General features: G+C 42.9%; 2 protein-coding genes across 2 annotated transcripts in view; one reads left to right on the plus strand and one right to left on the minus strand.

Annotated features, from left to right (window-relative positions):
• Positions 1 to 20,067, minus strand: part of LOC118567221 (nuclear factor 7, brain-like) — a 511,141-nt gene that overhangs the window by 148,672 nt on the left and 342,402 nt on the right. The window lies entirely within an intron of this gene.
• ogna (osteoglycin, paralog a) lies at positions 7,916 to 15,478 on the plus strand. The gene is made up of 6 exons (XM_012850036.3): positions 7,916 to 8,188; positions 10,770 to 10,836; positions 11,359 to 11,523; positions 11,776 to 11,978; positions 12,760 to 12,852; positions 14,600 to 15,478. The coding sequence occupies exons 1-6, from the start codon at positions 8,045 to 8,047 to the stop codon at positions 14,768 to 14,770; spliced, it is 843 nt and encodes a 280-aa protein (XP_012705490.2). The 5' UTR covers positions 7,916 to 8,044; the 3' UTR covers positions 14,771 to 15,478.

Below are 20,067 nucleotides of genomic sequence, written 5' to 3' on the forward strand. Positions count from 1 at the left end.
AAATGTCATCCTCTGCCCCTCTATCATGTGGGGTACCTCAGGGCTCAGTCTTGGGCCCACTTCTCTTTGCATTGTATTTACTTCCAGTTGGCTACATATTAAGGAAGCATGGTGTGCTCGTCCACTGTTATGCTGATGATAGTCAGGTTTACATCCCACTTTAAAAGGATGGAATTTCTGCCAGTTCACAGCTAAAATGTCTAAATGTCTTAAAAATATGGATGACTCTTAACTTTTTAAAGTTTAATGACAGTAAGACAAAAGTCGTGGTTTTTATCACACAGCAGAAACTCCTCTTATAAAGATAGGTTATTCGTCCCAATATAGGAAATTTTTTACTACTGACCTTGAGGGCTAAAGTGGATGCTGACCTTAAATTTCATAAGGACAGTTGTGACATCCAGCTTCTATCAGTTAAGACAGCTGGCTAAAATAAAGTCGCAGAAACCTTCTTGTTTCTGCGTCTATTTAACATGAAATATTTCCAGAATAAAATTTTATAAATCTTCTTGCATATATAAATAAGTGGAGATATGGAGAAAACAGTAAGACTCCACTGGTAAACTCTGTTGGGCTCTTTTTGGCATTAAGACAATTCTTATTCCCACATTGCCAGACAGGACACACAAAAACCCAATAAATAAAATAAATAAATAAATACAGCCAATGGACAGTAATCCATGTTTTTGTCACTACTTGGCTGGATTACTGTAAAGCGCTTTATGTGGGGGTAAGTGACTCCTATATTGCCCACAGAGCAAAATGCAGCGGCATGTCTTTTATCGGGTAAACACAATTATGGGCATATCTCTGTTTTAGCTTCATTTCATTGTCTTCCCGTATGTTTTAGGATTTGTTTTAAAGTGCTTTTATTTGTTTTTAAAGCTCCCCATGGCCTTGGCCCTTGCTACCTGTCCGAGCTGCTGCAGCGTAGGTCAGCTGATCAGCTGCTCCTTAGGAAGCCTAAAACAAAACGGAAGGTTAGGGAGGGCCGTGCGTTTAGTGTGGCAGGTCCTAAAATGTGGAAAGAGCTACTACTGAACATCAGACAGGCTACATGTCTGATTTTAAATCTCTTCTTAAAACTAATTTATTTGCCTTTTACACCATGTGAGAAGTTGATGTTAGCTTCTGCTTAATCTATTAGTTTTTTTACTGGAAGGCCGCTAATGCATTTTAATTGTATTCCATTTCTGTAGCATTTTAATGTTTTAAATGGTTTTGTGTTATTCTGTACAGCACTTTGGTCCATTTGGTAATTTAAAGTGCTTTATAAATAAAATTGTATTGGACTGAAGTCTGGCTCTGCGTCTAACCGATGACTTATTTTTTACCAACTTTATTATTTGTTAATTTTATTTCTCGGTCTAGATATCAACACAATCTTGTTATACGGACAACCGTCTGCAATGACAAATAAACTTCTTATCTTATATCCGCAGTTTTCTAAATGAAATCCGGTTGGTGGAAAGGAAACAATTTTCTCCAGCATCTGGATCAGCTACTCGTTATCTGGGATCTTTATGCGGATTAATAAAGCCAGAGCAGAAAGACGCCATAGAAGAGTATTTGGTTCTAAAATCTATCATTGAAAGCAAATTATGGTCTTTTGCATGTCTTCCTAATATCTTGCAGCCCTGATGAATATCAGTTATAGTGAAGTCTGATCAGGCTGGAAATACGTCCCAGAAGCTCAGACTGCTCTATTAAAAAGCAACTTGCTCCCAGATATTTGGCCTGTAGTGTATTTAGGAACTTTTTTGTTATTTTTATTAAATTATCTTTAACAATGTACAAAAAATCTGTAAATGTTCAGTTTAACATAAATACCTTTGCTTGTGTTGATTGTAATTTATTCGTACTACACATATAATTCCTATAATTAGATTCTTCAGGTGGGAAACATTTTATGTAAATAAAACAATGTTGAAAAAGAAAATATTCCTCAAAGTAGGGCTGAACGATATAGAAAAAAAGCACATTGATAAAATAGAAATCATATTGTTTGATATCGATAGTTATTAACAAATTCAAAACATATATTTTAAGTTCAGCCCTGACCATTTTATGCTGTTGATTAGCAACTTGTTTTTAGATAAAGACACAAACACTGAATAAAACTAAACTCTTTATTCAACCAACTTTTTTACCAAAGCTGTAAGTTTTTAAAAAAGAACGAGTCAAGTCTCTGAAGGGGGCGGGGCTTCCTGGGTCTGTGTTGTGATTGGTTGCGAGGATGAAATGACTAATATTAACCTACATGGCTAGAATGTAAAAGGAAGGAAAACTGTTATTTTATTGAATTTTTTATTGACCCTTTTATTCCATCTATCAATAAATATCGCTATTGAATTATCGTTCAGCCCTACCTCAAATTCTTTAATAATGAACAAAGTCATTATGTTTATTATTTTCCTCTGTAACCAAGCCGCCCAATCAGATAAGATATGAGACATCGTTGGATTGGTTTGGGGAACTTTGTTCACTTTCTCTCTTTATTACCTGAATTATGTCCATGTTATTGTTAGGGATGCACCAATGGGAAAATATGGGCCAATATCCATCCCTCTATCCATCCATGATCTTAACCTGCTTAATCGTTCAGGGTTGCAGACGAGGGGCTGCTGCCTATTTATAGCAGTCACTGGGTGACAGGCGGGTCCAACCTGGACTAATCGCCAGTCCATCACAGAGTAACAAAGAGACAAACAGCCCTGCACACAGTCACACCTCTGGGAAATTTAGAGAGATGAATTAACCAAACAGTCAGCCAGGATTCAACCCAGGATCTTCTTGCTGCAAGGCAACCACCTGCGCCACCGTGCATCCTGGGCCAATAACGATATCCGACATTAATATTGATGTCATATCGCCGATATATCATGTATCCCTAGTTGTTGTGGGTGGTTTCCCCTTTAAAGCCGTTTTATAGTGGAGTAAAATCCCAGTGAAAAACTCCAGCAGCCTAAAGTCTGCTACAGAAAATTAGGGACAGTAAAAACACATTCTCCAGTTACTGGCGCTCTTCCCACAGTCATAAAAGTTTAAAGGTGCTCATAATTGCTAACACACCTGTAACAGTGCAGGCTCATGTTGCTGGGATGTTTATATCTTGGCTCTGTCTCCTTTCCTTTCCTACCGAAGGCTCAAACCGTCACATGTTTTCTATTTAACTGTTTTTCAGGGGGAAGTCTCCCTCTCTTCTCGTCTCAGCGTGTCCAGGGACACCCCACCCACTGAAACCCCTCCTGGGAACGTCTCTGGTTGACATTCAAGGCTGCAACCTGAAGAACAGCTGCAGCGAGGGCTGAGCGACCAGAGTTTCTGCTGCTTTTATAACCCAGTCTGGATGGGAATGGAGAGGCCGCCAGAAGGGTTTATAGACTGCAGTTATTTTTCCCCTTTGTTTCTAACATGGTTCTGTTTGTCATTACTATTAGAATTAAGACATAAATGGAGATAAATTAACAGCTCGGAAACAACAGTCCCACGGGATCCTTCAGTTTTAGTCAACAATAACGGCAGGAAGCTGTTCTCCATTTTATCATCAGAGCTAATAAGCAGAACCCAGCAGAACCTCGGGTTCAGAGCGCGGTGTGATTCATCAGGGTTCTCTCCAGGTACTCCAGCTTCCTCTCACAGCCCAAACTCCTGACTGCTGAGTTAACTGGTCTCTCTAAATGGTCCTTATGCAGTGTGTCCATCACTAGGGATTCCTGTGTGTCGGTCTGGAAGTTTTCCTTGTCCAACACACCTGGATCTGAATTAATATCTCGTCAGCAGGTCTCAGAGGGTTGAATGCTGATGAGGGAGTTCAGTCACCTGGTTCAGGTGTGTTAGAGCAGGGATGGATCTAAACCTGCAGGACAGTAGCTCTGAGGACTGGACTTGGGCTGGGAAAGTTTCAGAGACAGTATCTCTACCAGCAATATCTTTACTCTAAATGATGACTCCAGGACTTTCGGGTTTTTAAGTATGATTAAAAAAACGTAATGCATTATCTAATACATAACCTTAGAGAAGGTCAGCATTATGGAAAAACCTTACATATACAGCAAGTGCACTCTTGCAAACACTTAGATCTTTTTCTCTTCCTTTTTTCCTCTTCTACCTTCCTGTTTTTGTGACCATTGAACGTGAAATAGTCCCAGCATAAAATCTAACAAAGCTTTATGCATAAATCAAGTGCCGCACTATAGCAAAAGCAGTAATGCTCCAGTTGTGAGTAAAATCTGTTGGGCTCTTTTTGGCATTAAGAAGCAACTCTTAATGCTACACTGCCAGACAGGACACTTTAAAAAAAAAGGTCAACACCAACAAGGCCACAGGTCCAGACATGGAGTCAGCCCAGACGCTTAAATCTTGTGCTGACCACCTAGCGGGGTCCTTCTGGACATCTTCATCCTCTCCCTGCAGCTCTCCACGGTTCCTGCCTGTCTGAAATCCTCCCTTATCATTCCTGTCCCCCATAAACCAACCATCTCCTGCCTCCATGACTATCGTCCCATCGCTCTGACCCCCGTCATCATGAAGGGCTTCCAGAGGATCCTCCTAAAGTCCATCAAGGACGCCGTCCCTGCTGTCCTGGACAGCCTGCAGTTCACCTACAGGAAGAACGTCTCCACAGAGGACGCTGTCTGGTTAGAACGTCTCCAAGGAGGTAATGATGGACTACAGGAGGTCCAGGAGGACTGAACACCTCCTCTCTACAGGAAGAGGTGGTGGAGGTGTGGACAGCATCAGGTTCCTGGACATTCACATCTCCTCTGACCTCTCCTGGACTTTGAACACCTCCATTTAGTGAAGAAGGCCCAACAACAGCTCTTCTTCCTCAGGAACCTGAAACGGTCGGGACTTCTCAGTTAGCTTCTGAAAAACTTCTACAGAGCTACAATAGAAAGTGTTTTATGTCTCAGCATAACTGTGTGGTATGGAAGCTGCTTAGTACAGATGGTGAGAACAGCACAGGGGGCTGTGGCATACCATCTGCAAGACCTAGACATGGTTTATGCCGGACATTAATCCTTGTTAAACATAAAGTACAGCCAACCAACAAATCTACGTATTAAACAGTCTGACCGATACTTAATGCTGTGGAGAAATTCCTGAACATTTCTGGTAAAAAAAAATAAAAATGATTATATAAACTCTGAAACAAGTAATAAAATTAGATTATCTCACTGCTGCAGCTCTCTTCCCTTCCATGTGGAGGCAAACCCACTTTAAACATTTTACCAACAACTTAAGGATGTGTCTGATCCATTAATTGTTATATACCACACCATATTTATTTCTAAAGCACTTAAAATACAACACAGCAGCTGACTGAAGTGTTGTACAAATACAAAAAATGATAAAACAGTAAAAAAATATGCAAAAGAAAAAAAACACAAATACAAGGAAAAAGTACAATATTAAGTGTTAATATATATAATGTAATATAATATAATGTGTTTTTAAAGGAGTTTTTAAAACAGAAACATAGTCAAAAATTGTGGCTCTCTGATTTATATTGCAAATGCAACTTATTGTTAAGCCTTAAATAGGAGCTATATAAATGAAATTGAATTTAGTTTTGGGAACTCTTAGCTTCTCGGGATGTGCTGTTTGGTACATTCAACTTGAACATTTTATTTTTATCTGACTATGCTGTATTATCTATCAACAATTACGAAGTATTTTTCCCTCCTCATAAGTCCTTCTCTTCTGTTGTACAGTTTTACTTTAATTATAGCTTTTCTTCATAATGTGTTTTTGCATTTTTAGGGTCGATCCCTCTTGGTTTTTCCATGGATGTCTTGAATTGTGTTTTGTGTGAATTCTGAGCTGTCAGTACGGTTACATAACATCAATAAACACTCTTGATTCTTGAAAAAGCTCCACAATTACAGTTTACAATAAATAAAAAGTTGACTTCTGTTTTCAACTTTTTCAACAAATAAATCAACGCTACTGGCAACAAAATAACAGAACCAAACCTCCTCATAGCTGCCAGCGGATCCTGGATTCAAGAGGAGAAACGGCTACATTTTCTACATTTTCATTCAAGACCAGTGAACATGAGGAAGGAAGCAATAAGGAAACCAAAAGCTTCTCCTCGAGGGAAGCTCTGTTTCCACTAAGAGTCATGAGCTGAGGGCACCTTATGTCAGCGTGAAGAAGACCGCTAGGTCTGCTGAAATCATTCAGCGATGCATAATAAATCCGTTTTTATCTATTTACAGGAGGAGCGCTCTCCTTCTGCTCTCATTATCCTTTTCCGCTGCCTTATATCAGTCACATCACAGCTAAACATTGAGCTTTGGCCTGAAGGAAGATGGTGAAACTTTATTTTCATTTCAATGACTTGTTGGATACCCAACAATAAATACTTCTGAATAAATCATAACTCAAACAGTAAACAGTGGAAACTTGGACTAAAAAAAACTAAATTTTCTTAAATACTGAGAAACTCAAGTAGAACTCCAGAAGTTTGACTCTACTGTTTCCAGCCAACCCAGCCACTCCAGTGCTGGAGGTCCTGGCCTGGAGATGCCAACAGAACATCTGCAAAAAGCCCCGCTGAGACCCTGAGGTTCCCCGATCAGAAACCCTTCTCTCCCCGACTAAATTAACCAGGTAGTCTAAAACAATAAGAGAAACCTACGGCAGAAGGTTCTAGCCTGGTTCTGCTGGAGGTTATCCTCCCTGTTAAAGGGGAGTTTTCCTCTCCACTGTCGCTTCATGCATGCTCAGTATGAGGGATTGCTGCAAAGCCATCAACAATGCAGACGACTGTCCACTGTGGCTCTACGCTCTTTCAGGAGGAGTGAATGCTGCTTGGAGAGACTTGATGCAACCTGCTGGGTTTCCTTAGAGAGGAAACTTTCTCACCAACCTGGAGAATCTGATGCAGTCTGACTTTGGAAAGAGACTTGATGATGACATGTTGTGACTTGCCGCTATATAAATAAAATTTAATTCAGTATTTCCACAGGGTCAAAACATGGGGCGTTCCTCAAGGCTGCATTCTCAGACCACTTCTACCCGCCATCCACATGTTCCTCCAGCTCTAATTACAGAGCATTAGAACATCTCTCACCGTACCCAGAAGATCATCAGCTACAGTCTTCCCTCCCAGATGGACCTGTTCAGAACCTGCAGCGTTCTGATGGACTGGACACATCCAGCACATCGGGTCTGCTGCTGTTGGGTCGCGCTGACATCACACACCAGTAGACTGGGACAGTTTTTAATGCCGCTATAATCAATACCTTCCTTAAAATGGGCCACGTCCAAGACTCAAACACCTATTTATGTTCTGTGTTTTATTCTGTACTAACTTGAATTGATTAAATCCAGGATTTAGTTGTCAGCGTAAACTGCCAAATACTCTTGTATACTCTTACACATCTGTAAGGTGCGCTCGTTTCAGTCTAAACGCATCAGTTGGTGCAGAGTACTGATAATCAGCAACAGGCTGATGGATCAGGAGGTTCTCATCCATCCTCAGTAATCGTTTATTTTCCTCATGCATTCATCTAAAACTGGCTAAATGAATATTTTTGCCAGCAGCTGGGAGAAGAGGAGAGGCAGAAGGAGGAAAATCCAGCCTAATAACAGAAGGTTTGATTATGAATCATTACTGAACGGTCCAGAAGAGACCACAGACATTCCTCCAGACAAAACACACTCACACTTAAGTTGTCAACTTTCACTTTTCTGCTGTCTCTGCAGTTTTGGCCCCACATATCTCATCCTGGCCATGTTTAAGGGACATTTCAGAGAAAAATAGGTGCTTAGTGCTGCTTGGACTCTGGATATTTGATGCCTCGCTCTGTGTGTGTGTGTGTGTGTGTGTTGCTGCAGACGGATGGTGGGTGGTCAGGATAGGGTTAAGTGCTGCACTCTATAAACTCTGCTAAAACAGTCTGCAGGAAGCAAGCGGCTCAGCCTTTAAATACAGTCATTTGTCTGATCAGAAGCGGAGCCTGGAGCTGACAGCGCGGCTGCTGACCCAAACTTCTTCACGGCGGTGTGTCGGCATCCCGCTGCTTCGGACAGCATGAAGGCGCTCCTGTTCACCTGTCTGCTGGTGCTGTGGCTGACGGCAGCCTCGGCCAGGAGGTCTAACGGGGAATCACGGCTGAGAACGGGATCTTTACCGAACGGATACGTCGGCGAGTTTTTGAAATCAAGGAGAGCAAGGGTGAGAAGGTTAATGTTTACCTCAGACCTGTATCCAGAAACCAATAATTACTCTTTAAAAGTGTCTGGAGGTTTGGATTTCTGTATTGGTTATTAGTTCAGCATTGATGAGTGTCTCATTTTCATGTTTTTGTTTTTACCTCCCGACTGAAGCCGTTTAATCACTTTTAACACCATAAATCCTGAGTTGTGGCTCCATTTACTTCCCCAGACCCAAACACCTTCCTGTGTGTTTTCACACCAATCAAAGCTAAGCCTAAATCAATAACCTCTTTCCAAACCATGCAGCTCTCCATGTGTCGTCTGAATAAACCAAAACCACCATCTGGTCGGGTTTGTCAGTCAGGAAATGCCTCCTGGAGAAGAAAAACCCAGAAAGAATCCGCAGAATGAGAGGAAACCAAGTGGGACATGACAAACATGGACCACAGCTTCAGTTTAATGAAATACAGCCAATCTGAATCAGTTTAGCAGTTTAACCTTTAAATGGGAAGTATGGAAAAGTAGGTTATCATCCTGATTGAAAATTGTATATCTTTCCTTATTTGCCCTCTGATGATGGACTGGAACCCAACCAAACCGGTGCTGATGCCGTATTCTGATCAGAAATGCAGCTTCCTGTTTGTTGGCTCGTCTGCCTCTCGGTTAAAACAGCAGCTAAAGTTTCTTCTGTGTCAGACGGACGGTCTGAGTTATCCCAGCTTAGTGACTTCCTGTTTTCTGAGAACCGCTCGGCCTGAAGGATGAAAAGTTCTCGCCCTCCACGGCTCTGGGAGTCTCGTGGTTCAGGAGCTCCGGCTTTCTGCAGCACCATGGGACCCATACGGACTTCTGCAAACAGCTCAGAGTGTGAGACCCAGAGGTCCATCCACACAAAACCACCGCTGACCTCACATTAAGCTGGACAGAACCAGGGAAGTCCGTTATGGGCTGCATTTCACTCTTTTCTTAGATCCCAGCAGCCAAACTTTTCTTCCGGCTCTTATGACGGGATGTCCGGGTCAGTTGACGGCTTTAGAGAACGTTCTTTGGACCCAAACATTTTCAGAGGAGCATCTCGTCACCCTTCCAGGGATCATTGATGGATCGTTGCTGGTAAAGCCCGGTTTGCCCAGCAGCTCTGACCCGGCTGGAGCTCCAGGACCCAGCAGAACCTTCCAAACCAGAATGAATCCCAGAGTTCAATGTTGGGATAAAACTATCCACGCCTGAGTCCGGTAAACGGTTCTGTCCTGGCACACCACAGCATGGGAAAATTGGCTGTTATTGCATCGATTAAAGCGACGCACCGCAGCGCTCCTGGTTAGTCTCAGAGGACGTCCCTCACGGCGTCCTGCAGCGAGGACGGGGCTCACACGGAGACGTCTGTTTTCATCCACAGTGAAAGTTTGGTCTGCATTAACTGAAATAAGTCCAACTGGTTCCAGGAGATGCTGGACTTCACCAGAACTGAACGTCGGTGCATTCTTCTCTCCGTCCACTTCACTAATGTGGATGTGGGTTCAGCGGGGACGTCAAGAGGAGAACGGCGGACTTAGACCCAGAGAGAAAGCTTGGTACCAACAGAACCATGATGCATCACTGCAGGTCAGAACCAGCGACCATCTGCTTCGTCTGAGGCTGGATCTCCCTGAGGAGCTGAGGACCTCAGGCTGGAGTTATTACTCCTGCAGGAACCAGTCCAGCTGGTTTAATGTTTGGGCCGCGTCCCCCTGAGAGGAGGCCTCGGGTCAGACCCAGAACCGCTGCAGACATCATGGTTGACCTGACAGCTTCTCCAGGCGAGCTGCAGGAGCTCTGGAGGCCGTAGTGAGCCGCCAGCCGCGTCCTGATTGATTGTTTCTAAACCTGCGAATCGTTCAGACATGAAAAGGCACCAAGTCTGCAGGTTGGAGCTGAAATGTAATTTTCTGCCTTGAAACGACCAATAGATTCAACCACAGAAATGGGAACAGAGTGTTTCCTTTTGAAAGGCTGGTGATAAAACGTGTAAAAAATAAAGACCCACCGTTAAATTGTTTTTTTTAACAAGGTTCTCTGTTTTTTGTCGACATAAAACACTTTATTTATTGTTTTTAGGACGACTGGATGACTCTTCAGACTCATGGCTCAGAGTTAAGCGATTACCAAAAAAAAACAAATAAAAAAACAAGAACTGGACAGAAAATCAGTGGAGAAGCAGCTAAAGAACGAAGAAAGAAAGCCTGGAGAACAACTGATCTAGATTAACAGAGACCAGGAGGGTCAGGCGGCTTTATCAGCTTCTGAAAACCTGCTGGAAGAAGATTTAATGTTTTCTAATCCAAGCTTTATGCAAAACATCCCATTCCCTTCCCCTCAGTGTGTTTAGCAGTAAATCACAGCTCCCTTTTTTAAAGCAATAATTTAATAAAACTAAAGTAAACACGTTTATACCAACGCTATAAATACTGTATGTGTCAAAGGTATTAAACATGAGTAAACATGCCGACAGAACCCAGGCATGCACATTTCCAAGCCCGACCCGCTAACCGGACCAGAATCTGTTTCTGTCTCGCCAACAAACCGGCCAGCGTGTTAACACGGCTTATTTTCTCCTGCAGAGGGCGCTACCTGCTGCTGACGAGCCTGATGCCACCGCTGCACCAAAGGAAGGCAACGACGCCGCTGGTAAGAGAAAAAGCATCTGCGTCTGGGTACCAACAGAAACCCAGCAGAACCAAGAACCCTCTGGCTGCTTCGCATGGAGCGGGTCAACCTAAATCAGCTTCAGAGTTTGAACATTCACGAAGCGTTGGCTTTAAAACCAGAGAGCAAAGAAATGACAGAAGAATCCATCCTGTTTTCACAGAAATGTCCTTAAAGCCCGTTTGAGAGAAGCCCGGCAGGTTCTGTTGGACTGCTGATGTGTTAAACGACTATCAGCCAAATAATCAAAACATCCAATTTTAAATATTGAGCAGCCGAATGGAATTTAAAAAATGTATCAAGAAAGAAAGAAATTAAACATCTTCCAAAATATCCGATATTTAACGGTTTAAATAACTTGTTTAATTCAGAAAATGAATAAATGAATAAAAATGATAAAAATGAGATGATTTCACAGAGAAAATGAACCCGGATGTAAAATCCGTCCATCCTACCTGCACCAGTCGGGTTAAACCCTGAACCGGTTCTGTTGGCCGTCTGCAGATCTGCCCACCTGCCTGCTGTGCGTCTGTCTGTCCGGGTCGGTGTACTGCGAGGAGGTCAGTCCAGACATGACCACGGTTCCCCTGCTGCCCAAAGAGACGGCCTACCTGTACGCCCGCTTCAACAAGATCAAGAAGATCGGCAGAAACGACTTCGGCGACACCGGTGAGTCTACGGCACCGGGCCGCCGGGTCGGAGCTGGAGCCCAATCTGAGTCCGGTTCAGTTTAAAGGATTTAAATCCTATTTTAGCTTAGAAATTAGGAAGAAACACTCATGTTGTTCTGAATTAGAGAGAATCAAACTTCCCAGTAGATTAACAGCCAACCAGACGTGAACGTTTGACATTTAATGCACCAGAAATCACGAGCCGGGCTGCAGCTGGTAACTCCGCCTTTGTCCCGTTATCTGCCACCAGTGACTCTGAAGAGGATAGATCTAACAGGAAACATGATCTCTGATATCGACGACGCCGCTTTCTCCAAGCTGACCCTCCTGGAGGAGCTCTCTCTGGCCGAGAACCGACTCGTCAAGCTTCCTGCGCTGCCAGCCAAACTCACCTCCTTAAACGCAAACCACAACCTGCTCAAAACCAAAGGCGTGAAAGCCAACGCCTTCAAGGTAGGTCGCTGAAACCGCTTCACACCAACGAGGGCCGGCCGATAAATCGGTTTAATCAGATTTACAATCCATTAAGGGTTCATTTTTGGAAAATCTGGATTTTATTTTGCCAAAGCACTCATTGGGCTTCCATGTAGAGAACAGCAGCAATGCTGAATATATGGTTAGAAAAACTAGATTGATTAAACTTTCTTTTACCATAATACACTTTAAGTTATTAATTTACTTTTTAAAGTTAGTTTGCTTATTGTTTAAAACCACCAGCAGCAAACATTAAGTTATATTCTCATTGTTTACAATAACAGGGCGGCCATCTTGTTTTACAAGCATGTTTCACAGCTTGGATTTAGATTTCCCAGATGAAATGCTTAACATAAAAGCAAGTTTATAAACATAATTTCTTTAATTTCTCTTTGTGAAATTAAAAGATTTGGTAAAATAAAATAATAAATTTGATTTTTTTGCCCTAATGCCAACAGAACCTGGTATTTGGTCTCTTGAATGGACCTAAGAGTCCAACCCAGAACCAGAATTTAGTAGCTTTGAAGATAAAAACAGACCTGTCAGGTCTCCAGAACCATTATAAAGCTTTTAGTTAATTATAACAGTGAAAATCATGACAACAGATACAAAACAGCTGAAAACAAACCTATTAAATCCACAGACAGTAACAACCATTGCTTCAACTAAGAGATGTTCTGCTGATGATTATTTCCGTTTACCTGTGAAACGCTTTAAATCCAACACTAAACTGTCTCTGACGGAAATGTTTCCCTGACAGAAACTGACCAGTCTGGCCAACCTGTACCTGGCCAACAACCAGCTGGAGGCGGTGCCCTTCATCCCCGAGAGCGTCCGCATCTTACACCTGCAGGTTGGGATCGTTTAACAGAAACGCGCAACAAAAGTATTCACACCACTTTCCTTTTTCGTCACGGTGCAAAAGACAAACGTTAGCGTCTTTTATCACCTGAGGGTTGAGATGATTTTAGCGTTTTTAATTAGGAAAATCTGCCCCAGTTACATGACGCCCCTGAATAAAACTGGGCCAGCAGGAGTCGCCTGTTAGTCACCAGAGTCCATCTGCAGCGGTTCTAGTTCTGGCCTCAGAGGTTCTTTAGAGAACATCAGAGAACAACCAGCAGACGGGTCAGGGAGGAAGTTCTGGTCCAGTTTACAGCAGGGTCAGGTTCTACAGAACCTCCCAGAGCTCTGATCATCATGTGGACCTGGAGAGAGGATGGAACACCTGCAGACCTACCAGGACATGGACGTCCACCTGGACTGACAGGCTGGACCAGGAGAGCATTGATCAGAGAAGCAGGAGGACCATGGTGGCTCTGGAGGAGCTGCAGAGATCCACAGCTCAGGTGGGAGCACCTATTAGCGGTGCGCTACACACGTCTGACCTTTATGGAAGAAAGGATCGAGGTCTTTGTTTAAAGAAAGCCCAAAGATGTCCTGAAGGAGACACAGCAGACACGTGTAAGAAGGTGATCAGAGGAGACTAAACTTAAGCTTTTTGACCTATGTGCAAAACTCTACGCGTAGATCAAAACTAGCATGGCAGTGGCAGGTCAGAGATGATGGGGAGATGGATGGAGCTGAATCAGGACCATCCTGGAGGAAAAGGTAGAGGCTGCAGAAGACCTGAGATCGGGTGGCGGTTCACCTTCCAGCAAGACAACCAATCCGAGCATGCAGTAGCTAGAACGGCCTAGTCAAAGTCCATCTGAGAATCTGTGGCAGGACCTAAAACGGATGTTCTCCCTCCAAACTGACTGAGCTGCAACTGTTTTACTAAGAAGAAGAAGAAGTTTCAGTGTGTAGACGTCCAGAGCTGGTGGAGACCGAACCCCAAACACCTGCTGAGAAAATGGTTTCTTGTGACGCAAGCCACACTTATAAGGTTTTCACTTCCATCTGAACCCCGTTATCCTGGGAGAGAAAGCTCGTTAACCTCGTTATCCTGGGAGATGATGCTCGTTAACCTCGTTATCCTGGGAGATGCAGCTCGTTAACCTCGTTATCCTGGGAGATAAAGCTTGTTAACCTCGTTATACTGGGAGATAAAGCTCGTTAATCTCGTTATCCTGAGAGATGAAGCTCGTTAACCTCGTTAACCTGGGAGATGAAGCTCGTTATCCTCGTTATTCTGGCAGATGAAGCTCGTTAACCTCGTTATCCTGGGAGATGAAGCTCATTAACCTCGTTATCCTGGGTGATGAAGCTCGTTAACCTCGTTATGCTGGGTGATTAAGCTCATTAACCTCGTTATCCTGGGAGATGAAGCTCATTAACCTCGTTATCCTGGGTGATGAAGCTCGTTATCCGCGTCATCCTGGCAGGTGGGCTGTAGCTGATCATAAGCAGTCATTGGGCAACAGGCAGGACGCGTCCTGGACGGATCGGCAGTCCAAAGATTTACATTTCTAGAAAGTTTACCAAGTCCTGCAACACCAGTAATCTCCATCAAACACATTGAGGTTCATTGTACGATGAATGGAGGTGTGAATACTTTTGTGAGGCGCTGTCCAGTCACAACGCTGCCCCTTCTTAGAGTGGTTTAGCTGTAACGTGGTTCTTTTGGGTTTAGGTTTGAATCCCTGCTTGTGTTTCAGGACAACAACATCACCGAGGTCAACACGGACACCTTCTGCAAGTCCGACAACTCCTACTATCTACGTCTGAGCCTCTCTGAGGTCCGGATGGACGGGAACCCGGTCGTGCTCTCCAAGTATCCCGACAGCTTCACCTGTATGAAGGTGCTGCCAGTGGGTCGGTACCGCTGAGGACGGCAGCGGTCCCGCGGGCCCAACACCACAAAGACTAACCCTAAAGCCTCTGCAGCAGAACAAGTCGTGCTTTAATGAGCAGCGCGGGTCCACTTTGACATCAGTGGCCCGGTTTGCTTCCCTCCAGACTTAAAGTGACGCTCCTCACAGCTTTTAGACTTTAATCAACACAGGAAACACAAATACAAGGTTTCTCAGCCGGTCCATTTCATGCATGAAAAACACTCCATCCATAGAGATCAGGCTTCTTAATCTAGGTGTAATTATGTCCCGATGGTTCTGGTGCCTACAGAACAGCTTTCTCTTCCAGACTAATTCATCCCCAGCCCAGCGGTGCTTTTTATCGTGTTGCTTGAAGACGTCGTGTTCCTCAGAGACCGCGGCTGATTTAACGGCGGCTGTATGAGCTTTAGGCAGAAATTCAAAGGTCCGACTCGTCTGCGTGGTTCTAGTAGAACCTGGCGCTGTGGTGTTTTCTAACTTAACTTCAGTTTGTTTTCTAATTTATAGAGACCAGTTAAGGGTGGCTGGAGGACATGTATCTATGAGCTTTAGGAATGTGAAAGTTACTCTCTCGTCTTCATTTCGTCTTCTTCTCCAGCTAAACCGACCAGTTTAATATACCTGATGTGAATAAGTGGTGTACAGAAGGAGGGTGGATCATGGCTGTATTTGATATGTTAATAAACTGTTTTAATTACCGTCTGCTTGGATCTTTATTCGCAGGGCTTTGTGTGTTTTATTATCAAAGTGTGAAGAAGTTCAATATAAAACTAATGACTGGAGAAGAATTGGACCCTGGTTTCAGAAACTCATAAAGACTCGTTCGGCACATTGTGTGAAACACCAGAAAGTTTTTATGATTCTGGCTGCAGAGAACAAAAACTTCTAATTTAGTTAAATTAAACTGAGTCTCAGAAAAGGTATTTATAACAAGTGTCTGGTTTCTAAAGGTTCTGTTCATCTCTGTTCACTCAGTACCGGTTCTGGCATGAATTCCTGCATGAATGCAGCGTAACATGGAGGAGATCAGCCTGAGGTTCTGCTGAGGGGTTCTGGAAGCCCAGCTGGCTTTGATAGCAGCCTTCAGCTCATCTCAGGGTTTCCCTCAGCGTGTTATAGCCCTGTGGCTTCACTCTCTCCAGGCTAAGGCTACGTTCACATTGCAGGGAAATGCGACCCAAATCACATCTTTCTCACAGCAATGTGAACGGCCCAATTCCGATCTTTTCACCCCCCGAAAATCTGATCTGTTCCATTTCCGTAGGTGGTACTAATAAGGAGAGGTATGGGATCTCTTTTCAAAGCGTCCGCTGTCTGAACGTCTTTTACGTTACTGTCCTAGCGCTCACTACTACTATTGCCGGCTCCCGTTGCTTAAGAGTTTTCTAATAATAACAAAGAGAGACGGCGGCCGGTATCCATGTTTTTTTCTTTCTTTTTAAGGGATTTTTTTTTGACAAAACTTTTTCTAGGAACAATTACATTCACCATTAAGTCCGTAAACAGCGTGCTGCTGTGTGACGTCGCATTTTACAGTAGTATGAACGGCCATCACAAAAAATCTAATTTTAGCAACAACAAAAAAATCGGACTTGAGGATCCAGACCTGTAGTGTGAAAGTGTTGTTTATTTGAAACGCCTCGATGTTTGAGAGCAACATTAAAGTTCCCACCTGGAAGAAAACCTCCCGGTGTAACTAAGCTAACGCGCTAGCTTTTATTAGCTTGACGCACACCATTTTCACCCCCAGGTACCATACCTGGATCCAATTAACCAACCCCGGCACTGAGGCCCTGATTCACCAGCATCATGAAACTATCAGCCTCCACCTTTACTCACAAAACCTTTAAAAAGAGCCAAAAAACTATTTTATATCATCCGCTTTAGTGCAGGTTCATAAACTGGATCTGCAGTCATCAACGTGTCTATATGTCAGAACCAGAACTACACAACGTCAGCATTACGATCAACCTGCAACTGTATCATCATGGGGAGTAGAGGATTGCTTACAGGCAGCTTTTATATTTCAGCTGCATGCATCAAGTAAAACACAGATGAGCCTGGATCTGGGGTTCCTGCAGTCTGTCAGGTCCAGGTTCAGCAAGAAGCCAACAATGTCCGACACGACAGCACCAGGACCCATCAGGCTAAGACGGTGAGAGATTTAAGGAGCCTTTTAACCACCAGAGTCCAGATCCTACCCCCACTGAGCACCTTTGGGTCGGTCCAGAGGAGAATTCACACAGTGGTGCGACTCTCCCATCATCTCTACAAGATTCTGGAGAAAAAATAAGCAACTCTGGATTGAAACAGATGTGTTGAGATTGAAGACGTCTATTGAAGCGTCGCCACAGAGAGTATGTGTCGTAATTAAAGCTAAATGCGCTCCGACAGTTTGGCCGGTTAAATTAAATCTCACTGCCTCTGATGGCCACACCTGGTCTGGTTGACGAGGGATGGAGGCAGAATCACGTTGTGGTGCCGCCTGGATGAAGCTTTTAGAAGCCTTGAGGCTCTTCAGCTAATGTGCTGCAAAATGGTTCATTTCATGAAGCCTCATTAAGGTTCAAATGCTCACTAAAGCCACCTAGTGGTGAATAAATAAATATTTAACAGGAAAAAATCTGCTGTGTCTACAGTCTTAATTGTATGAAATCATTGACTAGAAAATTATTATCTAAACATGATTAAATGCACGTTGCTAATGTGAGGTAGTCTCAGAGAAATGATTGTGATAAAAGTGAAGATGTAATAACCTAAAGTGTTTTTCTTAACCAGGTCTCATTTTGGTAAACACCTTTTTGATAAAAAATCTGACCAAAGTGCTCCTGAAGAGGTGAAAACTTCCTCTTCTTGACATCTGCATTGTTAGAATAACCCACAAGTTGCAGTCTACAAAAAAAAAAACTTCCAATGGTTTCAAACCGCTGACAAAAAACAGTTATATATTTAACAGGACATCTAGAATAAAAAAAAAAATAAAACTCATTGAAGCAGTAGTCTGATAAAGGAAGCTTCAAGCATCATACCTCCCTATCTCAAGATAAACCTCGTCAGAGGGCTTCAGCTGGAAGCTGACTATAGATGGAGATGTACGAACAAAGGCGACACAACGTAGAAAAAGAGACATTTAAAAACTAAAAATAGTCCAAACACATAACAGCCTTCAGTGGAATTACAGCTGAACGTCTTTACATAAATTCTGTAATTGATTTAAAGTTCAGAAAGCAGACATCAGGGCGAAATGAACCAGCTTTCATCCATAAAGACACATTCAACACCACGCAGTTTCTGAATTAAACCAGCTAAAGCCATGATGACCGTGGGACGCCGTTAATACTTAACATTTTAAATGTAGGCCTGGGCAACACACTATTAATAATAACAAGCTGAACCTTCGGTAATTAAAACATTTATTCTAAGCCACACACTGCAGTGAGCCAAGGGAGACGTGTCAATATCATTGTTATAAGAAATGAATCTGCAAGCCAGGCCTAAATCTAGATTTTGATACGAAAAACAAACTGTAGAAAACTGACTGTTTTTTCTACAGTGCAGCAATAATTTTATGTCCAAGATATTGCATTGAGCATTCTGCATTTATCCAGGATCTAAATGAGACTTAAAATCTCTTATTCAAGAAAAACCTGGTCAAAAATAGCAGCAGGACAAAATTTAAATCAAGAACTACAGACATGTAAATACATTATAGATATAATTTTAGCAGAATACGATTAAAAATTAGGCAAAGCATCTACAAATAGAAACCTTATTTATAAAATGGTTTAAAAATCCCTTAAATACATTAACAGAGACCAAAGCCTTCAGCCTCTGCAGTTGATTCCAGTCTAAAGGAGCTGCAAACCTGAAAGATGTTTTACCATAATCAAAGTGAATCTTAGGTACATTTAGTAAAATTAACTCATTCAAACACAGAGAATAGCCTCCTGAATATTTTCTACTAACAAGGGAGAGAAGATAAGGGGGAAGTAAACCCAAGATGGCTTTGTAAATGAAATTATAGCAATGAAAGAGTCTGCGGGTGGATAAGGAAAGAGCTCCCAGACCAGTGATAAAATGTAATGCTGCATGATACAGAATCCAACATATGCAACCAGTGTGAACATGCATGCATATGAATTACTATAGTGTACGGCAGTAATACTGTAGAAACAAATGCAGGGAAGACTCACTTTAACTTGAGAGGTCAAGGCGCTTTAAGACCACCTGGTGAAGAAGGCCTAACAACGGCTCCTCTTCATCAGGAAACTTAAACGCTCTGGACTTTCCACTAAGCTGCTAAAAAACTTTTACAGAGCTACAATAGAAAGTGTTTCATCATACCTGTATGGTATGGGACCTGCACAGTGTAAGAGAGGAAGGAGGAGCAGGGGGAACCAGAACTAATAAACTCAGAAACAGCTTCTTTCTAAGAGCTGTGAGGGCAATCGCCCCCTGATTAGAAACAGTGGTTCATCATGTTACAATCACTCTACTGTTATTACCTATTTGCACACTTTTATTCTCAGGAATATCAAATTGCACATTTCTGTAAATGAAGTATCAAAATCACTGAACAATGATTACCTCGTTATTTGAGATTCATGAAGGAGGGACAGATCCATGTAACACGGCTCATATCACTCGCTAAGGGACTGATATCAGAGCTCTAAGACTCAGATATGAACTTTTTTATCTTTTGATGCTCTAATGTGTAGGAAACAAAGTGTAAACACTAAATCTGATGTGTCTGTTATCTCTAAAAGGCCGGCGGTTCAGTTTATGCCCCCATCCTGCAGATCACTGAGTCTGTTCAACGCTGCGGTTCACCAGCTAGAAAAACATTCAACACTTTAATTATAATTAACTTACTATGTTTATTTGTTTAGCTGTTTTTAAGCTCGTGTTTTTTCTGTGGGTCATCATGGTGAGAAGCACATCATCGTTTTCAGTGTTTCTCTGGACATTTTCCACAGAAACGCTGAAAAAAGATGCAGATGAAGCAAAAATAAAGTGTTTGCAGCACACAGCCCAGTATGGAAAATGTGTGTTAATCCTCCTCTGGTTCTGCCAACTTGGCGAGGCGACCCATTCTCCGCGTAAACAGGCCAAGATGTTCCATGCCGCCGCTGCAGCCTGATGGATTATTTGACATTTTACTGCGGAGCGTTGAGCAGCGTCCCTCCCTGTCGTCTGGCTGCACTAATTAACACCTACGGCCTTTTCCTGCTGCCACCTCTTCATCGTCGGTCCATCCCAGTCCGACAGATGAGCTTCTGCAGAAACTTCAA

Source organism: Fundulus heteroclitus, chromosome 20, assembly GCF_011125445.2.
Source record: "Fundulus heteroclitus isolate FHET01 chromosome 20, MU-UCD_Fhet_4.1, whole genome shotgun sequence".
Taxonomy (NCBI): Eukaryota; Metazoa; Chordata; class Actinopteri; order Cyprinodontiformes; family Fundulidae; genus Fundulus; species Fundulus heteroclitus.